Source organism: Momordica charantia (assembly GCF_013281855.1).
Source record: "Momordica charantia cultivar OHB3-1 chromosome 11 unlocalized genomic scaffold, Mcharantia_2.0 BLBB01000011.1, whole genome shotgun sequence".
In the NCBI taxonomy this organism is placed as follows: Eukaryota; Viridiplantae; Streptophyta; class Magnoliopsida; order Cucurbitales; family Cucurbitaceae; genus Momordica; species Momordica charantia.
In genome coordinates this window covers 425,946-453,804 of record NW_028275159.1, presented here as the reverse complement: position 1 = coordinate 453,804, position 27,859 = coordinate 425,946, and the positions used below count along the sequence as shown (strand labels likewise).

Sequence of the window (27,859 nt, the reverse complement as noted above, 5' to 3'; positions counted from 1 at the left end):
ATTTACTAATATAAAATTTAATATACTAATTAGATAAATTAATAATTACTTTAAAAGAGAGAACAAATATCAGATCTAAAAATTCAGTAAAAAGGGGGAAACAAACAGAGGGGTCTTGTCATATTGTGCATAAATCAAAGTATAATCAAGAGTGAGAATTAAGGTCAGTTGAAGAAGTGATGTGTCTCCTTCCAAAAGCTAAACAATAATATTGAATAATAACAGAAGTAAACATCGCTATATATGAATTATGCCGCCTTTACCAACAATATATTTAGGTCACCATCTCCATCAATAAAAGTTCAAAATTTGAGAATATAAATTTTAGATCTCTCTATCGAATTTTTTATTATTTAATGACCATTATGTTCCATCTAGAAGAGAGCCATCCATGTATTACAAAATTTGAGAGAAGTTCTTTATTAAGGTCTCTTTCTAAGATTTCAACTAAAAAGTGGTTCCCTCTACATTTAACTCTACTACGTTTTTATTTAAAAAAGCTTATCTTATAATTTTAATTAAGCGAAATGGGTTGAACTGATTTGCATTTGTAACGAATATATATGTGGCACTGACTAAGCTAAACAAATTATATAGACACAGTGACACACCAAGGTAAAACTAGGAGTAAAAGGCAACCAAAAACAAAAACACAGCACAAGTATCATTTTAACTAATTACCAATTTGAAGGAGGCTGCAGATATCCTCCACTGGCGGAGCTTCCCAAATTCCACTTCTCCTTTTCATTTCATTGAAATCATCACTGCACTGACTGGAGTTCATGTTCTGGATCCTCCAACTGGCACCCGCCATTTCAACCCCAACAAATTCCTCGTATATTTTCTCCCACCCTTGTTCCCAATCTCCATGGGCGTCGCACAGAGACAGCGTCCCGTTTTCCCAATCCGTCCAGCTCCATCCCCTCTCCAGACGCCCCATCACCTCCCCCACGCACTCCCCCTCACACGCCGCCCTGCACGGCCTGCACTTCGCCCCGCTCATCAGCCCCGCACTCCACATCGCCGCCACCGGCACTCCGAATCCCCTCGGCGGATAATCGTACTGCCGCTCCGTCACTATGCAGAACGGCTGCCGTATCGCCCGAAACGCCACCCCTGCGCTGCTCAGCTGCTCCTTGAACGCGCTTTCCGAGTTCAGTTGCCGGAGCCCGGCGGCGTCCAGATTAGGAATTAGAGCCAGCCGTGAGAGAGCGACGGTCGAGGTGTTCAGGTCTCCCACGCCGAATCGGTCGTTTAGTCCGCCGTATGAGGATCCCGGCGGTACCACGTACTGGCCCGGTACGAAGTTTTCGGGTCGGAGCGGGCCGTTCCAGAACCCATCGACCCGAGTCCGGACAATCCAGTCGTAAGTGAAGTTGTTGCGTGACTGGTACGCGCGGATCATGGTTAGGCATCCTTCGACCAGATTGAAATACTGTAAAAGCCCCTGAAAAAAGACGCAGCAACTCCAGTTAACAGACGCATCGACCTAATATTTTGTAGGGGTATTATCGCACTTTTACTTCTTTTCCATTAGGAATAATAACGTACTTAATATCACACTTCGAAAACCTCGCTTTTCAGAATGGTCCCCACCCCACAAACATATCATACATATTTCAGCTTTAGTTATTTTCAATTTCCGTTGTATCATTCTAAGTCTCTTAATTTTTTTTAATGGTAAATTTTGACGTATGCTATATTCAATATATTTTTTAAAATATAACAATAATTTTATATTAAATTAATTCTATTCTATATTGGTAGAATTTGTATTGAAATTCAATACCGATCAACATTTTAAAAGTATCTCACCAATATTATAGTATTCAAAATTGGCCCTAAATTTCAATTAACAAAACTAAATCATAAATTTAGTAAACATCTTAAAAACCCAAAGCTCCAATTTATGTTGAGTTGTTACAGTATAGGCTGTGTTTATATTTAACCTTATTTCATTTTATAAAGGTAATTTTTTGAAAAAATTATGGAGCTGTGAGATACGATAATCTTTTGGATCAATATTAAAAGTTCAAATCTAGGACTAATTGGTATTGAATAAATATGAAACCAAATCAAGGGTGGGATTTTGTTATTCTTTTTCGGCTTGGTGTGATCTCACACACGAATTTTTGGTGCAGAAGAAAGAAAAAGGAATCAATTAAAAGGCAAGCAATAGTTGAGGTTTTTTCTTCCTTTTTGGGGGAGTTGTAAACGGTTGATTATAAAATAAGCAAAATAAGATGTGTTGTTATCGTGAAAGAACAGAGTTGGTTACACAGATACAGCTGCCCTTATTGTTCATCTTCTTCCAAACAGGTACCTAATTGCATAAAACGTTTCAACTTAAAATTTGACCAAAAAGAGTTCAGTAGATGCACGAACCTGAATGCCGTTTGGCGAGTTGCTCGCCGTGAGGACTCGGAGTTGCGACTCGGTCTCCGGAATCGGTTTAGGCTCGAAGATTCTGACGGCGGCGAGTTTGGGCGCCGATTTCAAGTACGACAACTTGAAGGTGTTCCGGTCCAGCGGAGTGTGCAAGAACAAGTCCGCATTCGGATACTCCTTCAGAATGTTCTCCACAATCGACGGTCCGGTTATCTCGAACCGCCTCGCTCCGCCTACCAAACACACCGCCATTTTCGATTTCTCCAACTCCTTCTTCGTCTCCCGAAGACTAATCGAATCTTCAGTAGTTCGATTAGTATTCTTTTCAGGCTGTGGAAACGCACGGGCGATGATGAAGGATCGCAGCGGCGCGAAAGTCGGAAACGGAGTCGCAGGGACGACGGCGGTGGAGGCGGAGAAAAAGGCGAGGAGCGAGAGCGTAGTTACGATCAGAAAGAGGAGACAGCAATCCACATCGGCAGCCCATCGTCTGAACACCATAGCGATTTCCGTAGGGTTTTTGAGCATATCTGATCCCTAGGCCCTCAAATATGGAAGAAAGAGGAAATCAATGGCGGATTCTTGCGTTGGAGCATTTTGATGAAACGAAAAAAGGCTCTGAAATCTGTGCGGTTAAATTTCATTTTGATGAGAAATCAAATCGGTTAGGTCAGGCATTGGAAGAGGATGGGTCCGGCTTTTGGCGTGAAAGCGTACGTTAATCTCATGCGGTTGGATGTGGGGTAATTTATATTACATCATTACGCTTAATTATAAATATAACACTTTTAAATAATTTCAAATTATTTTTTTAAGCTAAAATTTTTAATATGATTACAAAAAAAAAAAAAAAAAGCGAGGTTAAGCCACTACTATCTTAACTATTGAGTTACACTCGAATTGATTTTATACCGGAGGTCTGACGTGACGAATGAAAAAGATCTAATTTAGCAATCAATTTTCCGAGTAAAATTGTCTAAAGGTTTGTTTTGTCAAGAATAGTAATGGTAAAAAATTAATTTACATTCCTTTTACAACATTATTGCAAAGATAATTTTCAATTAATTAATTTTTTAAAATACATTATTTAGAACTAATTATATAAAACCAATTAGTTACCATTTTTGTCTATACCGATATGTGAATGGATATTAAAGAGTGGAGGAAATATTTACGATTATATTTTAAATATATTTAGAAATTCTGGATTTGACATTTACCAAAGTTTTCTTTGACTGAAAATAGAAAAATAATTAAGATGCGTTGAAAATAAGTGAAAGCTGCTTAGAATAATCTTTTGTGGTACTTTGAAATTGAAATTCAAGAATTATATTTCAATATAAAAAATATAATTTCTAATACTTGTCGTTTTTTTTTCTTCTGGTCCCATGATTTTCTTTTCCCATGCAAACATTTTCCTTATTTTAAACGATGCTTGAATTGGTCATTTCTTTTTCATATTTTAATAAATATTTATAATTTCTAAACTTAAAATTCAGGAAAATAATAATAATAATGATAATGATAATAATAAAGGTAATGAATTGTCTCGTATTTATTTTCTGAGTTCTCGATTTTCAAATTAATTTTTTAAAGATTAATTTACTATTAGGAAAAATTCATCGAGTTTTCTCATTAAGAAAATAATTATCAGTAAAATATTATTAAAAAAATAATTGTGAAGTGTATAATTTTTAAAAGCTCCGTTAATGAATTGATTCGAGGACAATAATAAATTATTCCTCAGTTTAGCAGTAATTGTTGATTTGATTAATTACTAATAAATGCCTGTTTTGCCGTTATATTTACCATTATTCTTTTTATTCTTTACTTATACTAACCCTAATATATATATATATATATATATATATATATATATATTTTTTTTTTTTAATTATGTAGTTCTTTCACATGTGCAGTCCATAATTTAGAAAACTTTTTTTTTTAAATCTAATCTAAATTCTACAACCTTAAGAAAAATATGGTAAACAAGGGCATCACGATGAAATATTTTTGTTTTTCAATAATTACGAAAGGTCGAATTATTCATTTGCCTAAAAAAAAGTTGAAATATTCATATTTTTAACCTTTTTTTTTAACACACATGACATGTGAAGGGAATTTGAACTCGGGATCTTTTGATTGGAGATGGGTGACTCAATTAAGCTAAACTTTGACATATTTTTAACTATTATATCAATTTAGTCTCAATACTATTACTAATTTCATTACAATCCTCGTTCTTAACTTGGACATTTTGTCTTATCACAAGGTTTGACATGTTGTATTAATTGAAAATTATGAACCTTGAGTTAAGTTATAATAATTGTACTAAAAAAAGTTATGTTAGAATAAATTGTTTGGTAGAAAAATAAAAAGTAGTTAAAGTTAATCTTGATTTAAAGTGGAGCTATGGCAACCAATAATATATACCTATTTTTATCATTTGAGTAAAATATATAATGGACCAAAAGATTAAAAGTTCAAATCTCCATTCCACATGTTTGAACTCAAAGGACAAAAAAAAAAAAAAAAGTTAGTTTAGTTTTTACTTCTTACTACCAAATTGCTAATATATTCTAATTAAAATATAGAGACTAAAACCATACTTATATTATTTCATGAGCTTCTCTTTACGAATTTTCTAAATTAATTGAGATTTATGAATACCGATTTATATTGTGAAATTCAATGGTGGAGGCTTTCAAATTTGATATAATGTCGTTTCGTTATCAGTCTCCTAATTAATGGACTAACGTAGTCAAACTTCAGAAAAAGCCTAACATATAATATATATATATATATATTTTGACAATTACGTAATTGACTTAACAGTTGTTTCGAATTTTTCTTTCAAAAATTTAATTTGATTGGATACTCATGTTAGGCTTTCAAAATTTTAAATGTTTGATAATAATACAAGAAATATATATTAAAATTTCGAACTCTATGAGAGAAAATTCCATTGACTGAAGAGTCCAATAAATTATATTTTTCCTGATATTGGATAAAAGTATGAAAATAGGATAGAGAGGCCAAATCAACCTAATCTACTGACCACTCCAAGGGAAAACCTAACTTTGAAAGGAATTTGGCATCTTTGAATGGTAGAAAATTCATATAGGATTGTAATTATATATTTTATTGATCAATCAATCAATATTAAGACTAAAAGTATAAGCTAAATTGCAAATTTAGCATATAAACTTCAAAGTTTTATCTAATTAGTCTCTAAACTTTCAATTTTATGTCTAATAAATCCATAAATTTTGAAAAGTGTTTAATAAATGAACTTGTAAAAAATCTATTAAATATAAAATTAAAAAAGTTTAAAGACTTATTACATATTTTTTAAACACAATCTTAAAAGTTAATAAATCAAACTTATAATTTAACAGCTCAACTCTACTTTTAACTATTAATCGCATTAATTCGAGACATCAAAACAACAAGAAAAGTCTGCAAATCCAAGGGACCAGAATGCAATAATTGAAAGATGGGTTTCGTTTCCTTTTTTTTTTTTTAAAGGTGATGGTGTATTCAACTAGAATCCATCCCTACAAATAAAGAAAATGCAAAACCTAATCACCAAATTCACTAGGCAAAATCAGTTAAGAATATGAACCACACTGAATAAATATTTTCAGGCAAGGTTTGAGAGCCCTACCTCAAGAATCTGACGAAGCATTTCTCTGGTTCCTGCACTCCCTTCTTAGCCCCCAAACATGCTTGCAAAAGCCCACTATACCACTTTTTGAGATGCTCAAACTGTTGATACAAGATCTGACTGTTAAAAGCCGCGGCCGTTATATGATTGTCCAAAACAAGGAGACATTTTCTTGGCTCTTGATGGGGCATTATATACAGGATGACACACGCACCAAAATCAACAGGTCCTGTTGTCTGAAATATGTTCTGTTGGGATCTCACTCTCAGTTCGTTTCTAGGTTGGGGGTGCAAAGCTTCTCTATGAAAGAAGGGTTAGCGAAGTACTAACATGAGAAAGGATCGGTATAGAGCTTTGTTTAGTCTGATAGCATCTCTTCCAATTCAGGTTCCTCAGAATTCATTGCATCATAATCCAATCCCGTTGTGTTGAATGGTCCTTTATCTTGAAAATCAACTTGTTCCTCCTCTTCATCCAAGTCGGGCCATTCTGGTTCGTAATCATTGTTTGGTTCATCTACTGTCGTGGTTTCGTCTCTCCTTGGTGTAATATCACTCTTCCCATACTTTCTGGGTGCTGGATCAGACTTTACATGAGGCTTAGCATCTTCACATATACAAGCCGATGGGTTTTCATGAAATTCACCCCTGCCTGGCCTCACCTCATTTGGCTCCCCCATGAAGCCTCTCTGATAAGTTCTAACTTTAGAGGAAAATGCTCCCCATGTCATGTTGTTTCTGTTCAAGAACAACCTATAGAGTTTTTTGGCATTTGGACGAATGGTAGGCTTGTGTCCGAAGTACCTTCTGCAATAGAATTGAAATTTTGGAAAGTTATTCATCAGATAAGAGTTCATAAAATATGTGCTTGTGGGCATTTGTTTTTCTTCTTCTTTTTTTTTTTTTTTTTTTGTTGGGGGGATTACAAGAAAGACTCCGCACCTTCTGCCTGCTAGTATTCTTGCCATGTTACCATTATTGTTGGTGACAAAAACATCACTCTCATCGCAGACAATGAAATCAAGTGCAGCCATGCGAGAGGAATATGAAGAAAATGACTCCAATTCCTCCTTGGAAGCTATGGTCTCTTTTGAATGGAAATTGGGAAAAAGTGCTTTCAAAGGGGCAAGTGTTTCTTCCCCTCCATATACTTCTCCAGATGCCACATAGATATGGACATCCTGGCCATATCCCAGTGCTCTTAGCATCAAACCGACCTCTTCTGGAGTCAGTGGGCATTTTCCATGCCTCCTTTCCTTATCAGGATTGCTTGCCTGCTGAAATAAATTCAAAGGAGTTTTATAGAACAGATCAGACTAGACGTGTTACTTTGGTTGCCATCTTGAGTTTGAACCAGAACGTAGAAAAAAGGCTCATTTTAATATCAGGAAGTATAAATATTTTAGACAAATTTTGCTTACATACGAGATCAGAATCTTTATAGAGGGCCCACCATTGTTCCTCTATTTACCATATTCCACAAACAAGGATTACTTATGGCAAACCAACCCCAGGACCCCCAATATTGCCCCCATTGTTATTCAACACAAAAGCCACTTTACTAGTCAATTGCACTATATTTGACATATATTGGTGATAACTGATAAGCATTGGATTTTCTGCACATGAATCAAACAAATTGATTCACATAATTAAAACTAGAGCCTTACGTGTAATGTTTTCCATCGCCTTCGAATTGCCCCAAGTTCTCTCCTTTCCTTTTCACCTCCACCATAATAGCAACCTGAGAATGCTAGCATATCTGGCTCAAACCTACGGTAATACACAAATGGCTGGATCAAATCACAATTGATGTCCCAATTCTGCAATAAGCATCAGTATGCTTTGAGAAGCGCATGGCTTCAATAGAGTAAACAAACTCTTATTCTACAATACCTTATGCACATTAAGACCCTTCACTCAGACCAGGAAATTTATTTATTTAGAGAGCAATTTTGATGGAAGCAGCGTGTGTAAAAAAAAGTGAAATGAATTTATACTTTCAGCTACAGAAGACTATAAAAGAACACCTACAGAAAATATGAATACCTTTGTAAAACTAAATGTGTTTCTGTGCATGTAAATAGAGCCATAAGCCAACACAAAAAAAGGGCATTTCAGTCCATCAAAGCAATTTCTGATGAACAACTATTACAAAATAAATCATTTGAGAACAATACACCGGTGAAAAAAAGCATGTGCTGTAATAAGACAATAATGACAACTACAATAATTTAGGATGAAGGGCTTATGACCATGTACCTGAGGTGCAAAGTAATGTAATGCTTGCTCCTTGCTCGCATTCGATGGACCAATTTTTCACCCATCTTCTGTATTGGGTCTGTGAATTTCAAAGCATGGTAGTTAACTCTACATCTCAGTTTCTGTAAATCTGTCTCCAACTTATTTGCTAGTCTGTAATCAAACTTGGATAGCTGAATAGCCTGACACATTATGAATATTTCTGAGTATATATTTTAAAATTAATATAACCTTGAGACATAGCAAAAGCACAAAAAGGAGCAGTCACAGACTCACTGTACAAGGTTTTTAAGAAAGGCATGCAATTGAAACACATATAAGAAATCTAAACTCACATTGATATTTGGAAGCTGAACAATAATAAAAGTTTCATATTTGTTTAATCAAATGGGTTGTATGAACGAAAAACTTACATGCCTTTTCAAAAGAACAGGCAATACACGGTTCTGATAACATCTTTCACTACACTTCCTGGGGACGCGCATTGAGTGTGTATTCCATGTTTTGCCACCCCTCTTTGGTAGCTGATTAATGATTTTAACATCTTTTGACAGGAATGATACAAACCAATCAACATTGAAGATCTCTGAAAAGTTGCTGTTGAGAAACAATAATGAATAAACACATTTCCACAATATAACGAGGAGAAAAAAAGGCAGAAGTGTTGCTTAAAATTTTAATAGTGACAACCATTCATAGAAACTGCAAGTAGGCTGGTATACATTTATTTTATAAAGTGTAACCAACCTGGAATCCTTCCAAAAGGACTTCTGATCAAGCTTAGGCACAACAAGAGTAGCATTTAATATGCGTGCTGCAACTACTGCATCTGTTATCTGCCATTAGGAGCTTCAGTCAGCTTAAAAATAGCTAGAAGTAATCTTATCAAAATTTAGCTAGAAATAAAGAAATCAATTCAGATTCTGAAACCAAAAGGATAGACAGCAACACAATAATCCGAGAGTGTTTGAACAGAGGGCGTTGCAGCTATGGAAGGTATGCACAATTAATACGGCAATAGCCAACAGCTGCATGGCCTGTGCATATTATTACCACTCACTACACATCAAACTCGTACTAGCATTTTGAATATAGAACCACTTTTCACATATGTACGTCATTTTCCCTGTCATCATTTCATATAATGTCCATTTTTCATTGAGGTCCTCCTAATCTATCTTTATGGCTTAGTAATAGCAACGCAAATACAAAATCCTCAACAAGAAAAATGCAAGCCCGTGACATTACCCCAGTTCTTTGTTGATTTAAACCTCCACTGGTAGCTATCACCAAGTAACGATTCGGATGCGTAATAACATTAACTTCTGCATCAAAATGGAAAAACATCAGTTCTTCTGTTTCTCAAGCGAAAAGTTAGGAAACCATATAAAATGCGAGCAGTGAACAACCAGGTTTCACATGAACTCGTTTCTCTTTCATTTTCAAGATCAGTAAAAAATTTTGGAAAAATAAAAACCTGGAAACAACATTATTTAAAAAGATTAATTTAGGGATCTAATCATCTCTAAATCGTCAAAAAAAAAAAGTCGGTAACTTAATTCCTTTCAATCGCTAAACAGATAAGAACCTTAACTATTGAACGCAACATAAGCATATATAACCAGCAGAGTGGGGGATGGGGAGGAGCTGGAATTTATCTGGAACGTACTCTGGAACTTGTTGCTAGCATTACTACATCCAGAGTAGAACTTCGCATTTCTGGAAGTCCAAAGATCACGACCGGATCTCGCTCCATTGCGCTGGTTCGAAAATCAAGAAATCACGTTAAGCAAACAAAGAGCTGTCTCAGCCCCAGCATCAACCAGCAGAAACAGTAAAAGACGCCGAAGTATCAAATTCCAGAAAACCCTAACCGGAACACGAAAATGCGAAACTTCAATCGCCTCGTCGGAAGCAGCATCGAACTTAACCTATTCCAGTAAACAGAATTCAGCAATTACAAACAAAAAGAATCAAATTAAACCACAAAAATAAATAAATAAATACAAAGACAGCTCGGAGTATATACCGGAAGAATGCGGCGGGGATGATCGGAATCAATGGGAGTAGGAGCGAGAAAGGAGAGAAGTGCAAAGAAGAGAAGGAGGGCACCGAAAGTGGCCGAAATGAATGGGATCAAGAATCTAAAGCGATGATAATAGTGGTTGCGCCGCCGCTGAAAAGCCATGGCTCCTGGTGACAGTGACCACCGAAGCTCCTGTCTCTCTCTGCTCGCTGTATCTCTGCACTCCGATTGGAGGGGAGAAATTTTCCTGAAGACAAAAAGAAGAAAAAGGGAAAAAGAAAAAAAGATGAAAGGAAAATGAGAATTGAGAATGGATCTCTGTGTGCTACGGCTCCAGCATAGCCCGGTGGAGAACCTTCATCTTTTTTCTTTTTTCTTTTTTTTTTCTGAAAAAAGGAACACTCAAATAACGACAATGGAATCGGGAAATCAAATATATAGCTTATTGTCTCGGAAACACAACCGATTCGTCGGAGAGTTGTGGGCTGGCCGGCCCATTTTGGCTCCCTTTTCTGACACTGCCTTTTCTTATTTTTCTAATTCCAGTTCTACCCTTCTCTTCCGCCTTAACAATGCATGTGACTCCTGAATTCCGTACTCTTTAACAATTTTCGCCTTTTATCTTTTTTTCTGTTTTTTACTTCTTTTTTTGCTTAAATTGGATAATAATTTGTTTCAAGTATCGACCAAACTGTCTACCAGCTCCAATCAGACTGTACGACGTCGCTGTGGATTGCTTCAATTCAATGGCCTAAATCGGGATAATCTTTGTTCACCCACTACGCCTCACTGAACCAGCTTCTTCCAAGTTTAACGAGGAAGATGTTATAACAGTTCGTATTTTTAGTTTTCACTATCACCAAAAGAATGGTTAACATTGACATACCCACTAAAGTTTATATGATGTAACATGTAACAAATTAATGAACGTGCCATGTTGATGTCTTCCATTAATGGTATAATGAGACAAAGATAATCATTTTATTCATTTTCGGCACTCCCTCAATGAATAGCGGGACAAAATTTTGAAACTGCTTTGGCACAATGTTGAATCGCTAGATCTAAAAAAATGTAATATTTTACCGAGTCATTCTTACACAAAACACAATATGAATTTGCACTTAACTTAGGTAGAGTATAACAATGAGATTCTGATTGATTGAATCTATGAACTTCTGTTGGCATCATAGGAATTTGCAAGTCTCATTGCCCACGGGCTCTGATTAGGGGAAGAACATAGCGAATATCCCAGCATGGCAGACCATCTCAAGTTGAAGAGGGCAAAGCTCAGGCTCTCTTCAGAGCATTTGAAGAATTCCAAAATTCGCAAATCGGCTCCGGGGTCTTCGGCAAGGACAAAGTTTTCGACATATTCTGTCAAGTCTGGAGAGGCATCTTCTTCTTTGGACAGCATACGCATACTCAGTACTTGAAGTGCTTCCATAGCGGTGCTGTGATAGCCGAGGTTCACATATGCAGAGAAGACGCTATGGCACGTTGATGGGTCAGGTTGGATCTTTTCGCGATTCATCCTCTCAATGACGAACTCAATCACATCAACCCTTCCCTAACATACATTTCAAAAAAAGAACCCAGAAAGAGAGATGAGCAAAAATTACAATAGAAATTATTAAGCACATGTATAATAAATCACAGATACATACAAAAACAAGTGATGATTTCAGGTGTACAAGATTTTCTTCCCAAGAATGTCTAAAATTGTAATAATAATAGCTATTGGCTTTTAAGATACATGATGATTAGTGAGCTTCGCATACAAGGGATACAAAAGTATATATGCTATTTTGACAATAAACTAGGAAAATCTGATAATGCGGCAAAGTCTGATGTGCTTGAAAGGAAATACATTTATTTAAAATAGTTGTTGGAGCCATGGAAATCTGCAAGACTTAAAGAGTATACTGAATGCTTTTAATGTATTTTGGTATAAACATCAAGTGCTGTTTGACAAATTTTTCTAAACATTGCTACTAAGTGTGACATGAGGCCATGAGGGACGAGGGTACCTTTTCACAAGCTTTCAGCAAGATGGTATTCATTATAACTACATCAAGTTGAATCCCTTCTGAACTGGCTTGATCCAAAAGATTCAAGGCATCATCAAATCCCTCAGATCTCAATACAATCTGCATCAGGATATAGTACAAACATTAAAATTTGAATATTATAACACAATAAAGAAAGAAAGAAAAAATAATAATAAAAATTAAGGGCAAAGTGAAGTATTGGTAGGCAATTATTGATATGTAAAATAACAAACAGTGCATCCTTGTGGAGGTCAACCAATGTAGAATTCTAAGGACCCTACTGTTTTAGTACAAAACTTTTTCATGGTCAGAAAAAAAAATGAAAAATATATAAAATATGATGAGATTGCATGCTAAAAACATTCAAGTGGACAAAAACATGAGTGCATAGCTAATAGTCCAAAAAAGTGATTTCATCAAAAGACCTTAATACCTTAACTCAAGATGAATGCTTTAAAATTATGCTTGCAATGAGTAAATGCACATGCATAAGTAAATTAAATACCTTCACTAGACTCGTATAAGTTAATATCTGTGGACAAAACCCTGTGCGGACCATCATGGAAAGAAGGGCAAAAGCTGATTTCAAGCATTCCATGACACTACAACAGTCAACCATCATCTCAAATGTCGCAGCATCTGGAAAGAAACCAGAATGCTTCATATTATTGAATAATTCTATTGCCATGTGAATCTGCACAGTATGGAATAGAATTATCTGTTTAACACAAATGTCTGAACTCCTCTATAGCAAACATAAGAGAGTGCATGAGCACAAGCACTTACTTCCTTGGATTCAACTAAAAAATGCAACACTGTGTTGTAAACAGGCGTTCCCAGATAAGTGTTATTATAATAGAAGAGGTTCTCTGCAACACTTAAATACTGAAGCAGCTCCTTCGTCATCCCTTCTGCGCCTAGAGCTTTCAACTAAAGGGAACAAATAAAATCGAAGAAAAAATAGTAACAACATTAATGTCATAAGCAGTGAGGAAAAGTAATTCGTCAATTTGCAACTGTGGTTCAAGTAGAAAGTTTTTATAAAATTAGTAACAAGCAAAGACAAATATAATTATGCGCTCAGAAAATTTGAGTAAAACTAATGCATTTCTTGCTATGTTCTAGTGCCAACCACTAATGATTGAAGAACTAATACTGTTCACCAGCGCAATTTTTTCAACTGTAGACTGTTTTATTCGTGCCATTTTCCATAGCTAGTATATTATAATTCATCATCAAGACTACATACAATAATAACATCAATGGTACTACTACAATATTTTGATATTAAATTGAGCGTATGCAGACAATGTATGTTCTAAATACAGCAACTTGAATTAAATGGAATTTATCCATCCTAATTCATCAAAACCTTTCCTAAATGTTAAACATTTCTCTAAGTGGAGCATATATATCAAAGTACATTAAATGCTTAGATCCTGAGTAGATATTCTTCCCAAAATATGAGCCGTGTACTGTAGATACAAAATAAGTTACAAACAGTAAACACAAACTATGGAGAAAATATTAAAAAGACTTCGAAAAGGGGGTCAAATAATTTCATAATTTCAGGAGAGAAGTAGATGGGGACTGGCAACGTGCTCCAGTCAGACGTAGGTAATAAGCAGACCAGAGCATCAGTCAATACATTGTACCACTGCAATCTCTTTTTTCCCTTTCTTGTGTGTGAGTGTGTGCTGGTGGTGGGGGCGGGGATAGTCGCCATCTTACCAAGTTCGTCATAGATAAATTACTGTGTTGAATCCCATGTTTTGCCATATCCATCTCTATCATGCGTATCCTTTTGCCAGCATCCGCCTGTGACAATCTGTTGCCCTCCTCATATGGAGCATTCACGTTACCAAATAAAGAATACAAATGCTCATATGTGTTGACATTTGGAAGCACCTTCAACTGTTTCATTTTAACCAACATACGCATGGCACGTTCAGGCTGATCCTGCAATAAGTATACCACAATCTGAGTTTGACTCAATAATTCAAAATGAATACAGAACTATATGGTACAGAAACAAATATATCATCATAAACGCTTTTGATAGGCAGGTCCTTTATAGCCCATAAACTTGATTTCATTTATAATTTTAATCTTCCTCCAACGTCACAAATCAATGAGATAGGCAGGTCCTTTATAGCCCATAAACTTGATTGCATTTATAATTTTAATCCTCCTCCAACGCACAAATCAATGATAACCCCTCCAGAAGAAAATAAAAGTAACACCACTTTTGTAAGTTGTAACAGATGCCAAAAAAAAAGCCCAAGTTATGGGTCGGAATAAAACATAATTAGGTGCTTTTGCAATAATTTCTTCCACACTGTATGCTACTTCCAACTATTCTTGAGTAGCTTCAGCTTTGTGCTTCCAGCATATTAGTTGCACTGAACTTCAAAAAGTTAAGAACATATAGAAGGCACCAAAAGAAACAATTATAGTAAGAAGTTTCACCTTAAAATTGTTAACTTACCATCGTATCACATGCTTTAAGAAATGCATTGAAGGGGTGTGGGTAAGGGCAAGCAGAAATTTGTTCAAGTAGAGCCTCAGCCAAATCAAGTTCTAGCGCCTTGCTACAACTTATTGAAACAGCAGCGAGAGTTGAATCATACGGCTTCAATTTCCTCTGTTGCATTATTTTTAACTGGAAAAGAGGACGGTTTTTTTGGTTGGGGGGAGTGAATACATCTTTGGCCTCATAACGAAAATCAACAAAAGCTTGTAACGATAATCAAGATGTAAACAAAGCCAAAACAAAAAAAAGAAACTTACAATTTTCATGCCATCACTGAAACCTCTCTCTGAAACAACTGATCTAACAAAACCATCAAATGTGTGGCATGAAGGTTGCAATCCGAGATCAAGCATCTTCAAATACATGGCCCCTATTGTCAGTACACGTGAAAATTGAAATGCTAAACTAAATAAAGTATAAAAATATGAACATAAGATACAAATAATCAAATAATAATTGTTGTTTCTCCAAGAATGCAGTAATGAGAAAGAGCAAGAAAAATCCAACTTGCAACTATTCAATGCATTTCAAACACATTATTTATTAAATAAATAAATATATATATATTAGTTTACTTATCTGCCGAACAAACTTTTTTTGAAGATTTCTTGCACCCATTGGCTATATCATCAAATAACAATCATCTTAAAGAAGAGAAATAAGACCTGTTGCATTAACTGCTCTGCAAGACCGCAGTCCCTAGTAAACGCACATGCGTGTATCACATCATTGAAAGACCATCTCAAAACCTTCATAACAAAACTGCTTCTGCAATTGTTCTGGAAAGTTAATGGACCACTTTCATCTCCACATTTCATTCCATTAACAGAAAACTGCCCTATGTCATCATCGCAGGTGACCAATTTCTTACGATATAACTCATCAGAAGAATGTTCATTATCCTCGAAACTAAAATTGTTACGATAGAATTCAGTGCTTGAAGGTATAGGAATGTCCAATTCTAAAGAGGGTAACTTTCCTCCTGCGGCTCCAACAGCCAAAGCCACCATCTTTTGCAATGAAATACACGCAGATTTTAGGTCTCCGAGCCTTGCATAAGACCATATAAACTTTCTCAGAGATAAAACACTTGGGCTGTAATTTTTTACAAAGTCCGTCCAGATTTCATGCACAGAAGACAAGTTTTGCTGAAAAACTGCAAGCTGATTGAAAAAAGAAAGCAATCATCAAATATTTCAGTATCCATTCACCGTGAATAAATTACAGGGTTCAGATCCGCCGAATTAAAAATACATTCTCGTACAGCAATACAAGGATGATCATCATAACTTACAGGCGAAGAGCATTCCTTGATCAACCCATACTTCTCATCATGCTTAGCAAGAGTGCATGGACAATTGAGCATACACTAAGAAATTTAAAATCATAACTACATCAAATTTTAATTTATTTTTACCAACAGGATGATACTCAGATACCTATGATTGATCCAGTTATGGTGTAGAAGTACAATGCATAAGAGCAATTTTTTAAGTATCTCGATAATGATCACCAGCCCATAATAAAGTAAGCAACAAATGATCTTGAAATATAGCTTATAAAAATAAAAGGTCATCATAAGTTAGGCAACTAGCAAACCTTGAGAAGCTCAGAATATGTAGCTTCATTCTTCCCAACCATTCTGTGGTCCATCAGATCCAAACATTGACCAACATGAACCGTACTTTGCATTTTGACACAGGCTCTCAAGAAACAATTGTACACGGGCAGAACAGGAAACATGACACGACTTTCTGCTAGGAAATTTATTAGACCAAATGCCTGTGTTATTACGACAGGAGAAAATTGTTGTTATAACGGCAACTGGATGTGGGGGCAAAAGATTGCATACAATTTCAGTATATATGATATGTTTATACCTCATCCAAGTAACCCCCTTTACAGAGTGCTTCTATCATAAGCAAGGAGCATGTGTTATTTAGGAAAATTCCTCTATCTTCCATTATTCTCCAAGTCTCCATGACAAACTGCAAGGAGAAGAAACAATACATATACATTAAAGATACATGGTACAAAAATTCTAGCCTTGGGCTTCAGCATACTCATCAGTTTATAGAAAATAATAAGGTTGTCGTCATTCTTACCTTCCTAGACTAGCATAAGATATGCAAGTGAAATGTAAGCATGCCATAAGCTAACGATTTGTTGCATTCTTAGCTAAATGCGCTAAACAACAGTGCCATTATTTTAGACTTAGACCCCATCCATTTTACTTACTCCAGGACAGCGAAACTAGAGCTAGAAAAAGGTGTGGACTAAATTGGGAAGTTATAATATTAGTTAGTTATGGTTAGAACTTAGAAGAAGTGGTCGTTTCCTCGTTCTCAAGGTGGTTACGTGAGTTAATTTGTTGTGGCATAGTTATAAAGAGGGAGGAGGGAAGTAGACAGGTATCATTTAGGAACTGGTTGAGTTAAGGCTGTCTTTTGAATACTTAGCTTGAATTTCATCCGCACCTTTGTGCATTGTATTTAGAGCACCCTTCCATTAGTATCAATGGGAGTTGAACTACTTCACACTTTTTGTGTGTATATGTGATTGTTGTGACTGCATGATTTTTTGCTGCGATCTTATAATTCAATGTACACAAGTTCATACAATGCATAACAGTAGAATTACAATTAAATGCACGCAAGTAAATACTTATGTAACACATATCTTCTATTCATTTTTCCCCTGTGCTAGCCAGTAAAATGGAATAGATGCCAGCTAACAATGTAAGTTTGTGGCTTATTCTTGATGACATTGTATCATACATCAAATATGCGAACAAGACATGCTCTCTCAACACCCTTGAATTGAAAATAATAAAAACAATAATAACATGAGATGCAATAGAGGATAATAAAGAACACAAAACCTACCAATGGATCAGGTGATCCTGCACAGTAGCTCAAAATTCGAACAAAATTATCTGCAGTTAAAGAATGCTTTTCCTGGCCAAGTTCCATAAGTAGGTTGGAAGCACTACTTCTATCACCCAGACGAAGTGCATCAACAATCTGCATCTGCATGAACTTAGTTGTCTCTGCTCCATTTCCCAAAAATTCACTGTCTACACTGAAACAATAATATGTCAACGCTTTCTACATGAGTTGGGAAACTTTAAAATGTTTCGCTATCTAGGCCTATGCATTCATGTCATATACCAAATTTGAGTATGTGTCCTGCCAGAAAAATATCATATAACTAACTCTCTTCCAAGCTTTGAGTATTAAGTAAATATTAGAAGACCAATATAAATATCGTAAGCCAAAAAAGAACACGAGATTATTTCACTCATTTTGCTGAAGTAGGAAGTATTCAAACAACTTATTTGCCATAAATTACCTTTAGAGATGAGAAGAGTCCGATGGAATGCCAATTTGCTAGAAGCCTGTTGTCGCCCCTGTTGCAAGACTGATGTTGGTAAGGAGAACAAACAAAAACTCACAAAATTTAATGGGAATTCCTAAATGGCTCCAAATTCCTTTTCACAAATGCTAACCCAAAGATAAGTTCATTGTTCACAATGACTGTGTTTAGCAATTTTATCAAGAAAAACGATGCATTAACTGAACCAGTTATCCCCTTCAGTAAGCTCCCCACTACTTTTCTGTTTCTTTCAAAATAACAAATTCGAATTCATGGAATCCAACTACATTTCCGAACTAAAAGATACTGACATGTTCGTGCGGCTTGAATCTGTACAGCGAGTCAGCTATTGATCCCAAACGAGACGTTGCCCTGAGGAAGAATGCAGAGGAGAAACTAGGTTAGGGCATTGGTAACTGCTATCATGTCACGGAAAGAAATTTACTTGCCTGTGCATGGTTCGAACTCGCAGTACTTCCCAGCAACGACAGGCGTCGATAGCTTAGTAAACACGAGATTCCGAATGCAATATGAAGAAAATCATGAGTTCGACTTCGATTCTTGCTCCGTAGCCGAAGACTGTTCGTTGTGTAAAAATAGGGTTTCTTCTATGAGAATAAATATTAGATCTCAACTTTCAGAAGTAGCCCAGTTACCTTCCGCCAACCAGTGGCCTCCCATTATTACTTCGCCATGGTATATTTGTTCTACAGTTCTAATTTGCATTTATTTTATATATTTTCTATTTTTTACATAAAATTTGTTCAAACTAGTACAAGATGTGGGGTCAAAAATCAAATTACCACTGGTTCGTTATCAAATTTAAAACTATTAACAAAATATTGTATCGTCTCCAAGGCGTGTTTAAGTGATTAAAATTATTTACAAAAATAATAAAAATACTATTTTGGTCTCCATATTTTTTTTATTTGTTTTAATAGTGTATTTTTAAAATATTTATTTTGGTCCTTATACTCTCAATTTTGTGTATGTTAGTTGTTGTATTTACCTTTATTTTTTGTTACTGCACTTTAAAATTAAAAAAAATAATTATTTTGATTTTCATATTTTCAATTTTGTATATTACTGCTAAACTATACTCATTTTGACAGCTGATGGTTGAAATTTATAACATAATTACTGAATTGCGAATTTATTATTTTTTGACGAATTACAATAGATATATTTTTAATTAAGCAATTTTTTTAATCCTTAAAAACTAAATTATGAAAGTCGAAAATATATTTTAACCAAAATAAATAAATCTATGAGACTTTAGTTTTTTTCATTTTATTTTTAATTAAGTTTATCTACTAATGGTTATTTTGTTTAGATCTTATTTTTAGAAAATGGTCCATAAGTATTACTAACTGTTTTAAACAAGAAACAAAACACTGAAAACTATGTCAATTGTTAAAAGTTAGTTGGAGCATATCTAATAAATTTTTTATTTTATAAATGTCCCTTTTCTACCTCCATATCAAAACTCTCCTACTTGTTGAATAATACTTGAGTGTTGAGCATTTATCTCACCAATCCAAATTTGACAACTCTTTAATATTAAAAAAATAGAAAATTATGACACACGTCAGTATTATTCTTTTATCACTATTTTAATATTTAACTACCATTCTAAATTTTAAAATTTTCATATTTCATTAAACTCATTGTCAAGAACATCAAATGATTTAAAAGAGAAGAAAAAACTAAAAAAGTTATATATGAAATAAATTAATATCATTATAGTTCAAACGTTAACTCCATGAAAGATCATAACTAAATATCACATGTAATAATGAAATATGTATTTTAACATATTTGTTGAATGTTTAACTACACAATAAACATAAATAAGTGGTAATTGGAGATTGTGAGTTCAATCCCTCGCCCCCACATGTTGTACGAAAAAATACTACACAATATTATAATTATCCATATCATTCGTTTTTTTCCCTTTATTTCCCCAAGGCGCAAAAAAAAAAAAACATTCAAATCCATTAAAAAAAAGAGATAAGATTGTAGGCCTGGACGTATATGGATGCCAACCAAAAGCCAAAACACATAATAAGGACCTAACTTAAACGTCATTACCTTCCTTTTCATGTTTCAAGGTGTATTTTCACAGTTTGCTAATCCTCTTTGAAAGGCTACCCATGGCCTTGGCCTCCTGCTTGAGAATAAATTTTTGAGTTTTTCCAGTCGAAGTTTTTGGCAAATCTTTAAACACGACGCATCGAGGAGACATGTAATGGGGTAGGTGTTCTCTGCAAAACTCGATGATCTCTTCTTCAGTAGCACTACACCCATCTTTAAGCTTCACAAATGCACATGGTGTTTCTCCCCAATGATCGTCAGGTCTTCCCACAACAGCAGCTTCCAAGACTGCTGGATGACTGAAAAGCACTGACTCAACTTCAATTGAGCTAATATTTTCTCCTCCGGAAATTATGATGTCCTTCGAACGATCCTTCAATTCTATATAACCATCAAGGTGCCTAACCCCCAAGTCCCCACTCCGGAACCAACCACCATTGAATGCCTCTCGTGTGGCTTTGAGATCTTTCAAATATCCATTCATTACAGTGTTGCCTCTAAACATAACTTCACCCATGGTTTTCCCGTCAGCTGGAACACTCTCCATTGTGACTGGATCCTTTATGTCTACTTCCTCCATCCCCACATGCTGCAATCCTTGGCGAGAATTCAGTTTTGCCTGTTTATCTTGAGGGAGAGAATCCCATTCAGGTTTCCAAACGCAAACTGTTGCTGGTCCATATGTTTCGGTCAAACCGTATGAATGAACCACAAAAAATCCCAATGCTCTCATCTTATAGAGTACGTGAGAAGGCGGTGGAGCGCCACCAGTCATCACGGTTACCTTCTCGGGAAGTGGCTTCTGTTCGCTAATTGGTGCATTGATAATCATATTCAAAACAGTTGGTGCACCTGCCATATGTGTAACCTTGTGCTGAGAAATGTTATCAAAGATTTCTTTGGCAGTCACATTCCTTTGGCAGACGTTTGTGCCACCCTGTGCTGCCACAGCCCAAGTGAAACACCATCCATTGCAGTGGAACATAGGAACAGTCCACAAATATATCGGGTTTGAACACATACCATTCAAAAGAACGGTAGACAGAGAATTGAGATATGCACCTCTATGGGAATAAATAACACCTTTTGGCCTTGATGTTGTGCCCGAAGTATAGTTAAGAGAAATTGGATCCCATTCGTCTTTAGGCCGTCTAATTTCGAAATCAAGTTCTCCAGTGGCTAAAAGTTTCTCAAACTCAAGATCTTCAGAAGCAGATCCAGCTCTATCTTTGTGGGAGGATGGTTGATCATACTCTTGAATAATGACAACAAGAGGCAACTTCTCTTTCCTCTGGGACATAACTTCGATGGCTCCCTTCACAATATGTAGAAACTGGTAGTCTACAATAATGATTTTAGCTTCCGAATGGGTTAGCAATGTAGAAACCATTGCTGCATCGTGGCGTATGTTGAGGGTGCAAAGAACCGCACCAGCCATTGGTACAGCAAAATGAAGCTCGTACATAGCTGGAATATTCGGTGCCAAAGCAGCAACCTGCTCCAGAGAATCGTATTCCGCCAAAAAATTAGATCGATAATTGTAATCAAGGAACAACTTAATCTATGTCTCAACGCGGAGCTTCATACTACAAATTCAGAACTGAACAACCACAATAAGAAGGAAATCCAGAGTTCACCAAACAGAACAATCATTACCATAAACACAAAATTAGATCCTTATTCCTTAAGCTTCAATCATCCCAATAAAACTAAATATCAAAAAACAATGGGATCGAAGTAACGAGCATAAACAGGATCCAAATAATTGATAATTCCTAGTTCTGCCAAAACAGCCATATATCCAATCCAGATTCTAAGAGAGCCAAGGCCTCAAAACACACAAATATATATCAAAATCAATAGAAAAATAAATGGAAACGGAAATGGGAGAGTTGTGAGTACAAACCACATCTCCAGGAGCGATTCCCAAGCGGACGAGCGCAGAAGCGAGCCTGGTACACCGCTGGAGCGTGTCTTTCCAAGTATATCGGAGGCGTCCGTAGACGAGAGAAATCCTGTCGCCGTAGACGGCGGCGGAGCGCTCCAAAAAGGTGATTGGAGTGAGAGGAACGTGATTGGCGGAGCAGCGGTCCGCTCCGTCCATCGATTACGCAGGCGGCGGAAGCGAGAAATCGGTGAAGAGAAGAAACAATTAAAGGCAATAATAATCAACTGGAAGATAGGTGAATTAGGAGAAGCGCCATGTCCATGCGATTGGAAAATGGCAAGAAACAATGATTGAAGAGGAGATTTCGCAGTAAAGATATGGATTTCTTACTCACATTTGAATCTGACTATTCGGTGTTTTCTTCTGCTTTTGCATCGCATGGATCCAAGACGCATTCAATGGATGAGGGCCAAAGACGTGACATTATTTCCGTTTTTTTTTATATACATGTGAAAGATTAAAGAAGATTTTTTTTTTTTTTCCGAAAGATGAAAATAAAAAAATTTTACTATTTTTTTTAGAAATAAAATCTTTTTTTTTTTACTTATAAAGTTTAGCGTGAATATTAATTCAACGCTATACCAAAGGGGCTAGATTTTTTTTTTAAGAAAAAAAAATGCTTCATTAATCAATTGTAAGGTCCTTAATAGCCACAATTAGGGATTAAAAAATCTCACATTTCACCTTCCCTACTCTATTAAGCAGGACACACAAGGTGATGTACACAGTAGTTCGTAACCCGATCAACCTTTACAAAATCACAAACTCCATTCGAATCTTGTCAATAACGAATTTCTTTAACCGCCCATAAAATTTATGTCAAATCGGTATCCTCTCCTCTCAAGAGCGATACCACCTCCGTAGAATCAATTTCATTCGGATTGAAAAAGTCACTAGATAGATTTAAAAGAATTGCTATAAAGTTGTTGATCAGTGCATTTATAAATATAGTTGTACCATGTCATGAATAATTAATAACCTGCCGCAAAACTTTCTAAAACACATCAAGTAAAAGACAAGGTTAAATCTTAAATTGGTTGATAAATTTGGGTTATTCACTACGACTTCTTTGTAAATAACTATATTGCTTTTTTCAAAACTGATGTACAGCTCCACGTATCGTTGAATTAAAATAGATTATTTTTCATTTTGAGTCTAACTATTTTATTGACATATCTAAAAAAATTATATACTTTTAATGTTTTATGAATTTTCTTGACAACTAAATATAGTATGATAGATAATTGTCACGCTAGATTATTCGAGTTGTGCACAAGTTGTCTCGAACACTCGCGGTGTACTAATAATTATTATATATGTGATTATGGTTCCTATTTCATAAAATTTGTGGTAAATAACATCAAATGAATAATATTCTTATTTCGATTCATTCCCATTACGATTCTCAGCAAGTGAACAAGAATTTGAACTTACAATTTTTTGATTGGAAATAGTACTTTGACTCGTTGAGGTATCCATAATGACAAACTATATTGACATTATCATTAAAAAGAGTAAGTTTGAAGATTTGAACTTTCTACTCATATTTTAATTCAAAAGCAAAATAAAACTAAATTGTTTACTAAATCTTTTAACTTAAATAGTTTTATTATTACATTTAGATTGTAAGAAAATTAAATGGTCATATAAAAGCCATAAAAATTAAAATAGGCCTATAAACAATATTTTAATATAAAATATTTTCTTCTTCTTTTTTCTTGATAAACAAAAATCATAGTTCAACGATAATTAGTATATATCTTCAATCAATAGACTATGAGTTGAATTCCCTACCCCTATACGTAGAAAATATATATATATATATATATATATTATATGAATTCCAACAAATTATACTTAGACGACAACCAATAACATAAGGTTGACGTTTTTTTTTTTTTGATACAACATGTGAGGATGAGGGTTCGAATATAAGGTTACGTTTTTTTTTTCATACAACATGTGGGGATGGAGGTTCGAACATAAGATTGACGTTACTTGTTGATGTAATTGAAAATAAATGGATGGATTTGCCGGTGTCCAATTCTCGAATTACGAATTATACTAAACAAAAATGTAGATAAAGCTATGTTTGCTTTTTTCTGGTTATTCTGGTCAAACTTTAACCATAAATCCATTTTGGTACGGCCCTTCAATTTTTTTTTCCCTTTACCTGTTTTGTACAACAAATATTGGATTTTTTTTTTCTTTTTCCGAATTCAAACAACTAAAATAACTTTGGTTTTCTAAATTTCATGGAGAGCTATTATTATGAATTCCCAAATCACATTTAATTAATTTCGAGTTCATTGCATAACTTCATTGGATGAATCTAATATAAATATCTTTGATAGGGAGATAGGCGGGAATTGAATAAAAAATGACTCTTCAAATACTTTATAATCTCATTCTCAATCATGGTAAGAATGAAATCTAGTATGAGATGAGAAATCTATGGAGGAAGGTAATTTGAAGAATTACTTTTACCTCTCAACTTGAACTCGGTAATGAAGTGGCAAATTTTCTTCCTCAACAGGTTTGAAATGAGCATCACACCGAAGTGTGGAGAAAGGATTGCCCCCATCTAATCACAACAAGCTTTTCGTCTCGATGCAATTGGAGTGGGGATAAAACCACGGTTCGTTAAGTCGATTTTTTTCCCTTGTACTAACAACAAAAACTTTCTAAAAGCTAAAACTGAAGTTTTGATTTATTTTAAGTTTAAATACTACTATAGTTTTTTCTACTTTTCCATCGTATTTAATCAGATCCCAGTATCAAAACATCTATTTTTCGACTAAAATTGTTGCTTTTAAAGAGTACAAAAACTAAAATAGACGTTATAAAAATATATAAGTTAAAATTAAAAAATTAAAATTTAGGCCAACTAAATAAACAAAATGCAAGATTACGTGAGCCAAAATAATATTTAAGCATATTATTATGTTTTAATGTCCAGTTAAACAAATGGGTTATAGCAAAATTAAAATTGGCTAACAAATTATTGACGGATTCGAATCAAATGATTCACTGATCAACGATCATAAATCAACTTCATTATATATATAAATATATTTTAAAACAAAATAGATTTATATATACTGAAACTGAGACAATCTTGTTAATCGAAGATTGGTCCATTTGGATTATAGTAAGTATATATTTATTTCATGGTACTTTATTTGGTTTATAAGAATACCCTTTTCCTAATATATTTTTATTTTTCATTAACTGCTGTGTTTACTTCTCTGGAGGCTACCCATGGCTGTGGCCTCCTCCTTGAGCACGAATTTCTGAATTTTCCCGGTTGAAGTTTTTGGTAAATCTCTAAAAACGACACTTCGTGGAGCCATGTAATGAGGCAGATGTTCTCTACAAAACTTTATGATCTCTTCTCCATTAGCACTACACCCATCTTTCAGCTTCACAAAAGCACACGGTGTTTCTCCCCAGTGGTCATCAGGTCTTCCCACAATAGCAACTTCAAGAATCGATGGATGACTATAAAGCACAGACTCAACTTCAATTGAACTAATATTTTCTCCCCCAGAAATTATAATGTCCTTTGAACGATCCTTGAGTTCTATGTAACCGTCAGGATGTCTGACCCCTAAATCCCCACTCCGAAACCACCCACCATTAAAAGCTTCCTGTGTGGCTTTGAGATCCTTCAAATATCCACTCATCACAGTGTTGCCTCTAAACATAACCTCACCCATGGTTTTTCCATCAGCTGGTGCACTCTCCATGGTGACAGGATCCTTGATGTCCACTCCCTCCAGCCCAACATGTTGTAGTCCTTGGCGAGAATTCAATTTTGCCTGTTGGTCTTCGGGGAGGGAATCCCATTCAGGTTTCCAACTACAAACTGTTGCTGGCCCATATGTTTCTGTCAAACCGTATGAGTGGATAATAAGGAATCCCAATGCTCTCATCTTATAGAGTACATGAGAAGGCGGTGGAGCGCCGCCTGTCATCACGGTTACCTTTCCGGGAAGTGGCTTCTGTTCGCTAATTGGTGCATTGATAATCATGTTCAGAACAGTCGGTGCACCGCCCATATGAGTAACATTGTGCTGAGAAATGTTAGCAAAGATTTCTTTGGCAGTTACAGTCCTCTGGCAGATGTTTGTGCCGCCTTGTGCAGCCACGCCCCAAGAGAAACACCATCCATTGCAGTGAAACATTGGTACAGTCCACAAATACACAGGGAGTGAGGGCATATCATTTAGAAGAACAGTAGACAGAGTATTCAGATATGCACCTCTGTGGGAGTAAATGACACCCTTTGGCCTTGATGTGGTGCCAGAAGTATAGTTGAGAGAAATTGGATCCCATTCATCTTTAGGCCGCCTGATCTTGAAATCAACTTCTCCAGTGGCTAAAAGGCTCTCAAACTCTAGATCTTCTAAAGCAGAGTCGACTCCATTGATGCAGGAGGATGGCTGATCATATTCTTGAATAACGACAACAAGAGGCAGTTTTTCTGTCGTCTTGGACATAAGTTTGATTGCTCTCTTTACCATGGGTAGGAATTGGTAGTCTACAAAAATGATTTTGGCTTCTGAATGGCTCAGCAATGTAGAAACCATTGCTGCATCGTGGCGCATGTTGAGGGTGCAAAGAACTGCACCCGCCATTGGTACAGCAAAATGAAGCTCGTACATAGCTGGAATATTTGGTGCCAAAGCAGCAACCTGCTCCAAAGAATTGTCGTTATTTTAAAAACTAGACCAAAGATTGAATTTAAGAAATGGCTTAACCTGACCAAATGCCTCGAAACTCGTAATAACAGAAAAAATTTCAAACTACAAATTCAGTAAGCGTAGTTTCATCCATCATCAAAACAATTAGAACACCAAAGCTCATAAAAATTCACATCGGATAAAAGTCAATATAAAAAATAATAGCATCGAAGTAACTCACGTGTTGCATATTACACCAAGAATCACCACATCAAACCAGTTCAGAATCAAGAGTAGGAGAATGATTGAGAAGAAACAATAGAAAATAACAAGAAGAATTTAAAGTAGTTCAACGTCCATTTGCTCCGATAAAGCCAATCCACTAATTCAGTGATATACAAGCTAGAGTTTAAAACCAGATTCGTTGTTCTCATTTTTCTATGCAACTATTTAGTTTAAATGACTCCTGCCTAAACATAATCAAATTATTTCCAATTCTGCATATACAGCCATATCCACAGATACTAAAAACAATGATAAACACAAGATCGAAATGGAAAAGTTGTGAATACGAACCACATCTCCTCTCGAGATTCCTTTGCGAACTAGGGCAGAAGCGAGTCTGGTACATCGCTGGAGCGTGTCTCTCCAAGTGTAGCGGACACGTCCGTAGACGAGAGAAGCTCTGTCGCCATAGACCGCAGCAGAGCGCTCCAAGAAAGTAATTGGAGTGAGAGACACACAATTGGCAGAGCAGCGTTCCATTCCCTCCATTGATTTTGGAGTGACGAGAGAGAGATCGTTAGAACTTTTTGCTCATCCTTCCACTCTACT

The 27,859-nt window shown here is 35.6% G+C and overlaps 5 protein-coding genes across 10 annotated transcripts; all 5 read right to left on the bottom strand.

Annotated features, from left to right (window-relative positions):
• Positions 1 to 465: 465 nt before the first annotated feature.
• Positions 466 to 3,121, bottom strand: LOC111005544 (uncharacterized). Its single transcript, XM_022277071.2, has 2 exons — positions 2,386 to 3,121; positions 466 to 1,447 (listed from the first exon to the last, which is right to left on the bottom strand). Exons 1-2 carry the CDS (start codon positions 2,914 to 2,916, stop codon positions 674 to 676), a joined length of 1,305 nt encoding a protein of 434 aa, XP_022132763.1. The 5' UTR covers positions 2,917 to 3,121; the 3' UTR covers positions 466 to 673.
• Positions 3,122 to 5,794: 2,673 nt separating this feature from the next.
• On the bottom strand, positions 5,795 to 10,869 carry LOC111005586 (O-fucosyltransferase family protein). Of its 3 annotated transcripts, XM_088119605.1 has the most exons (11): positions 10,346 to 10,868; positions 10,191 to 10,247; positions 9,986 to 10,076; positions 9,565 to 9,641; positions 9,064 to 9,152; positions 8,730 to 8,913; positions 8,317 to 8,498; positions 7,725 to 7,827; positions 6,997 to 7,331; positions 6,386 to 6,861; positions 5,795 to 6,303 (listed from the first exon to the last, which is right to left on the bottom strand). In XM_088119605.1, the coding sequence occupies exons 1-10, from the start codon at positions 10,502 to 10,504 to the stop codon at positions 6,414 to 6,416; spliced, it is 1,725 nt and encodes a 574-aa protein (XP_087975731.1). In that variant the 5' UTR covers positions 10,505 to 10,868; the 3' UTR covers positions 5,795 to 6,303; positions 6,386 to 6,413. The 3 variants fall into 3 exon arrangements, with proteins under 3 accessions (XP_087975731.1, XP_087975732.1, XP_087975730.1); XM_088119606.1 differs by having other exon boundaries at positions 5,795 to 6,861; positions 6,997 to 7,328; positions 10,346 to 10,869; XM_088119604.1 differs by having other exon boundaries at positions 5,795 to 6,861; positions 10,346 to 10,865.
• A 435-nt stretch (positions 10,870 to 11,304) lies between these two features.
• LOC111005486 (Tetratricopeptide repeat (TPR)-like superfamily protein) lies at positions 11,305 to 18,974 on the bottom strand. 4 transcript variants are annotated; one of them, XM_088119602.1, is made up of 15 exons: positions 18,748 to 18,974; positions 18,610 to 18,670; positions 18,275 to 18,332; positions 17,809 to 18,004; positions 16,804 to 16,911; positions 16,523 to 16,705; positions 16,218 to 16,292; positions 15,589 to 16,086; positions 15,181 to 15,276; positions 14,879 to 15,052; positions 14,122 to 14,349; positions 13,177 to 13,320; positions 12,896 to 13,084; positions 12,370 to 12,489; positions 11,305 to 11,909 (listed from the first exon to the last, which is right to left on the bottom strand). In XM_088119602.1, exons 4-15 carry the CDS (start codon positions 17,956 to 17,958, stop codon positions 11,508 to 11,510), a joined length of 2,367 nt encoding a protein of 788 aa, XP_087975728.1. In that variant the 5' UTR covers positions 17,959 to 18,004; positions 18,275 to 18,332; positions 18,610 to 18,670; positions 18,748 to 18,974; the 3' UTR covers positions 11,305 to 11,507. The 4 variants fall into 4 exon arrangements, with proteins under 4 accessions (XP_087975728.1, XP_087975727.1, XP_022132690.1 ...); XM_088119601.1 differs by having other exon boundaries at positions 17,809 to 17,999; XM_022276998.2 differs by lacking the exon at positions 16,218 to 16,292 and having other exon boundaries at positions 17,809 to 17,999; positions 18,748 to 18,972.
• Positions 18,975 to 20,086: 1,112 nt separating this feature from the next.
• LOC111005519 (butanoate--CoA ligase AAE1) lies at positions 20,087 to 22,735 on the bottom strand. Its single transcript, XM_022277033.2, has 2 exons — positions 22,299 to 22,735; positions 20,087 to 21,887 (listed from the first exon to the last, which is right to left on the bottom strand). Exons 1-2 carry the CDS (start codon positions 22,494 to 22,496, stop codon positions 20,418 to 20,420), a joined length of 1,668 nt encoding a protein of 555 aa, XP_022132725.1. The 5' UTR covers positions 22,497 to 22,735; the 3' UTR covers positions 20,087 to 20,417.
• A 2,627-nt stretch (positions 22,736 to 25,362) lies between these two features.
• On the bottom strand, positions 25,363 to 27,859 carry LOC111009236 (butanoate--CoA ligase AAE1-like). The gene is made up of 2 exons (XM_022282258.2): positions 27,602 to 27,859; positions 25,363 to 27,037 (listed from the first exon to the last, which is right to left on the bottom strand). Exons 1-2 carry the CDS (start codon positions 27,797 to 27,799, stop codon positions 25,568 to 25,570), a joined length of 1,668 nt encoding a protein of 555 aa, XP_022137950.1. The 5' UTR covers positions 27,800 to 27,859; the 3' UTR covers positions 25,363 to 25,567.

What these genes read in the sequence shown, in the direction of transcription:
- LOC111005544 (XM_022277071.2), bottom strand. Translation starts at nt 2,916, where the DNA reads ATGCTCAAAAACCCTACGGAAATCGCTATGGTGTTCAGACGATGGGCT. An exon ending in ACTCGCCAAACGGCATTCAG is followed by an intron (nt 1,448 to 2,385) that starts GTTCGTGCATCT and finishes GTCTTTTTTCAG; the next exon opens with GGGCTTTTACAGTATTTCAA.
- LOC111005586 (XM_088119605.1), bottom strand. Translation starts at nt 10,504, where the DNA reads ATGGCTTTTCAGCGGCGGCGCAACCACTATTATCATCGCTTTAGATTC. An exon ending in TTTCGCATTTTCGTGTTCCG is followed by an intron (nt 10,077 to 10,190) that starts GTTAGGGTTTTC and finishes TTTTCGAACCAG; the next exon opens with CGCAATGGAGCGAGATCCGG. An exon ending in TACATTACTTTGCACCTCAG is followed by an intron (nt 7,828 to 8,316) that starts GTACATGGTCAT and finishes GTATTACCGTAG; the next exon opens with GTTTGAGCCAGATATGCTAG.
- LOC111005486 (XM_088119601.1), bottom strand. An exon ending in GACTCTTCTCATCTCTAAAG is followed by an intron (nt 18,000 to 18,274) that starts GTAATTTATGGC and finishes GTTTCAGTGTAG; the next exon opens with ACAGTGAATTTTTGGGAAAT. An exon ending in AAGGGGGTTACTTGGATGAG is followed by an intron (nt 16,706 to 16,803) that starts GTATAAACATAT and finishes GTAATAACACAG; the next exon opens with GCATTTGGTCTAATAAATTT.
- LOC111005519 (XM_022277033.2), bottom strand. Translation starts at nt 22,496, where the DNA reads ATGGACGGAGCGGACCGCTGCTCCGCCAATCACGTTCCTCTCACTCCA. An exon ending in GAATCGCTCCTGGAGATGTG is followed by an intron (nt 21,888 to 22,298) that starts GTTTGTACTCAC and finishes TCTCTGGAGCAG; the next exon opens with GTTGCTGCTTTGGCACCGAA.
- LOC111009236 (XM_022282258.2), bottom strand. Translation starts at nt 27,799, where the DNA reads ATGGAGGGAATGGAACGCTGCTCTGCCAATTGTGTGTCTCTCACTCCA. An exon ending in GAATCTCGAGAGGAGATGTG is followed by an intron (nt 27,038 to 27,601) that starts GTTCGTATTCAC and finishes TCTTTGGAGCAG; the next exon opens with GTTGCTGCTTTGGCACCAAA.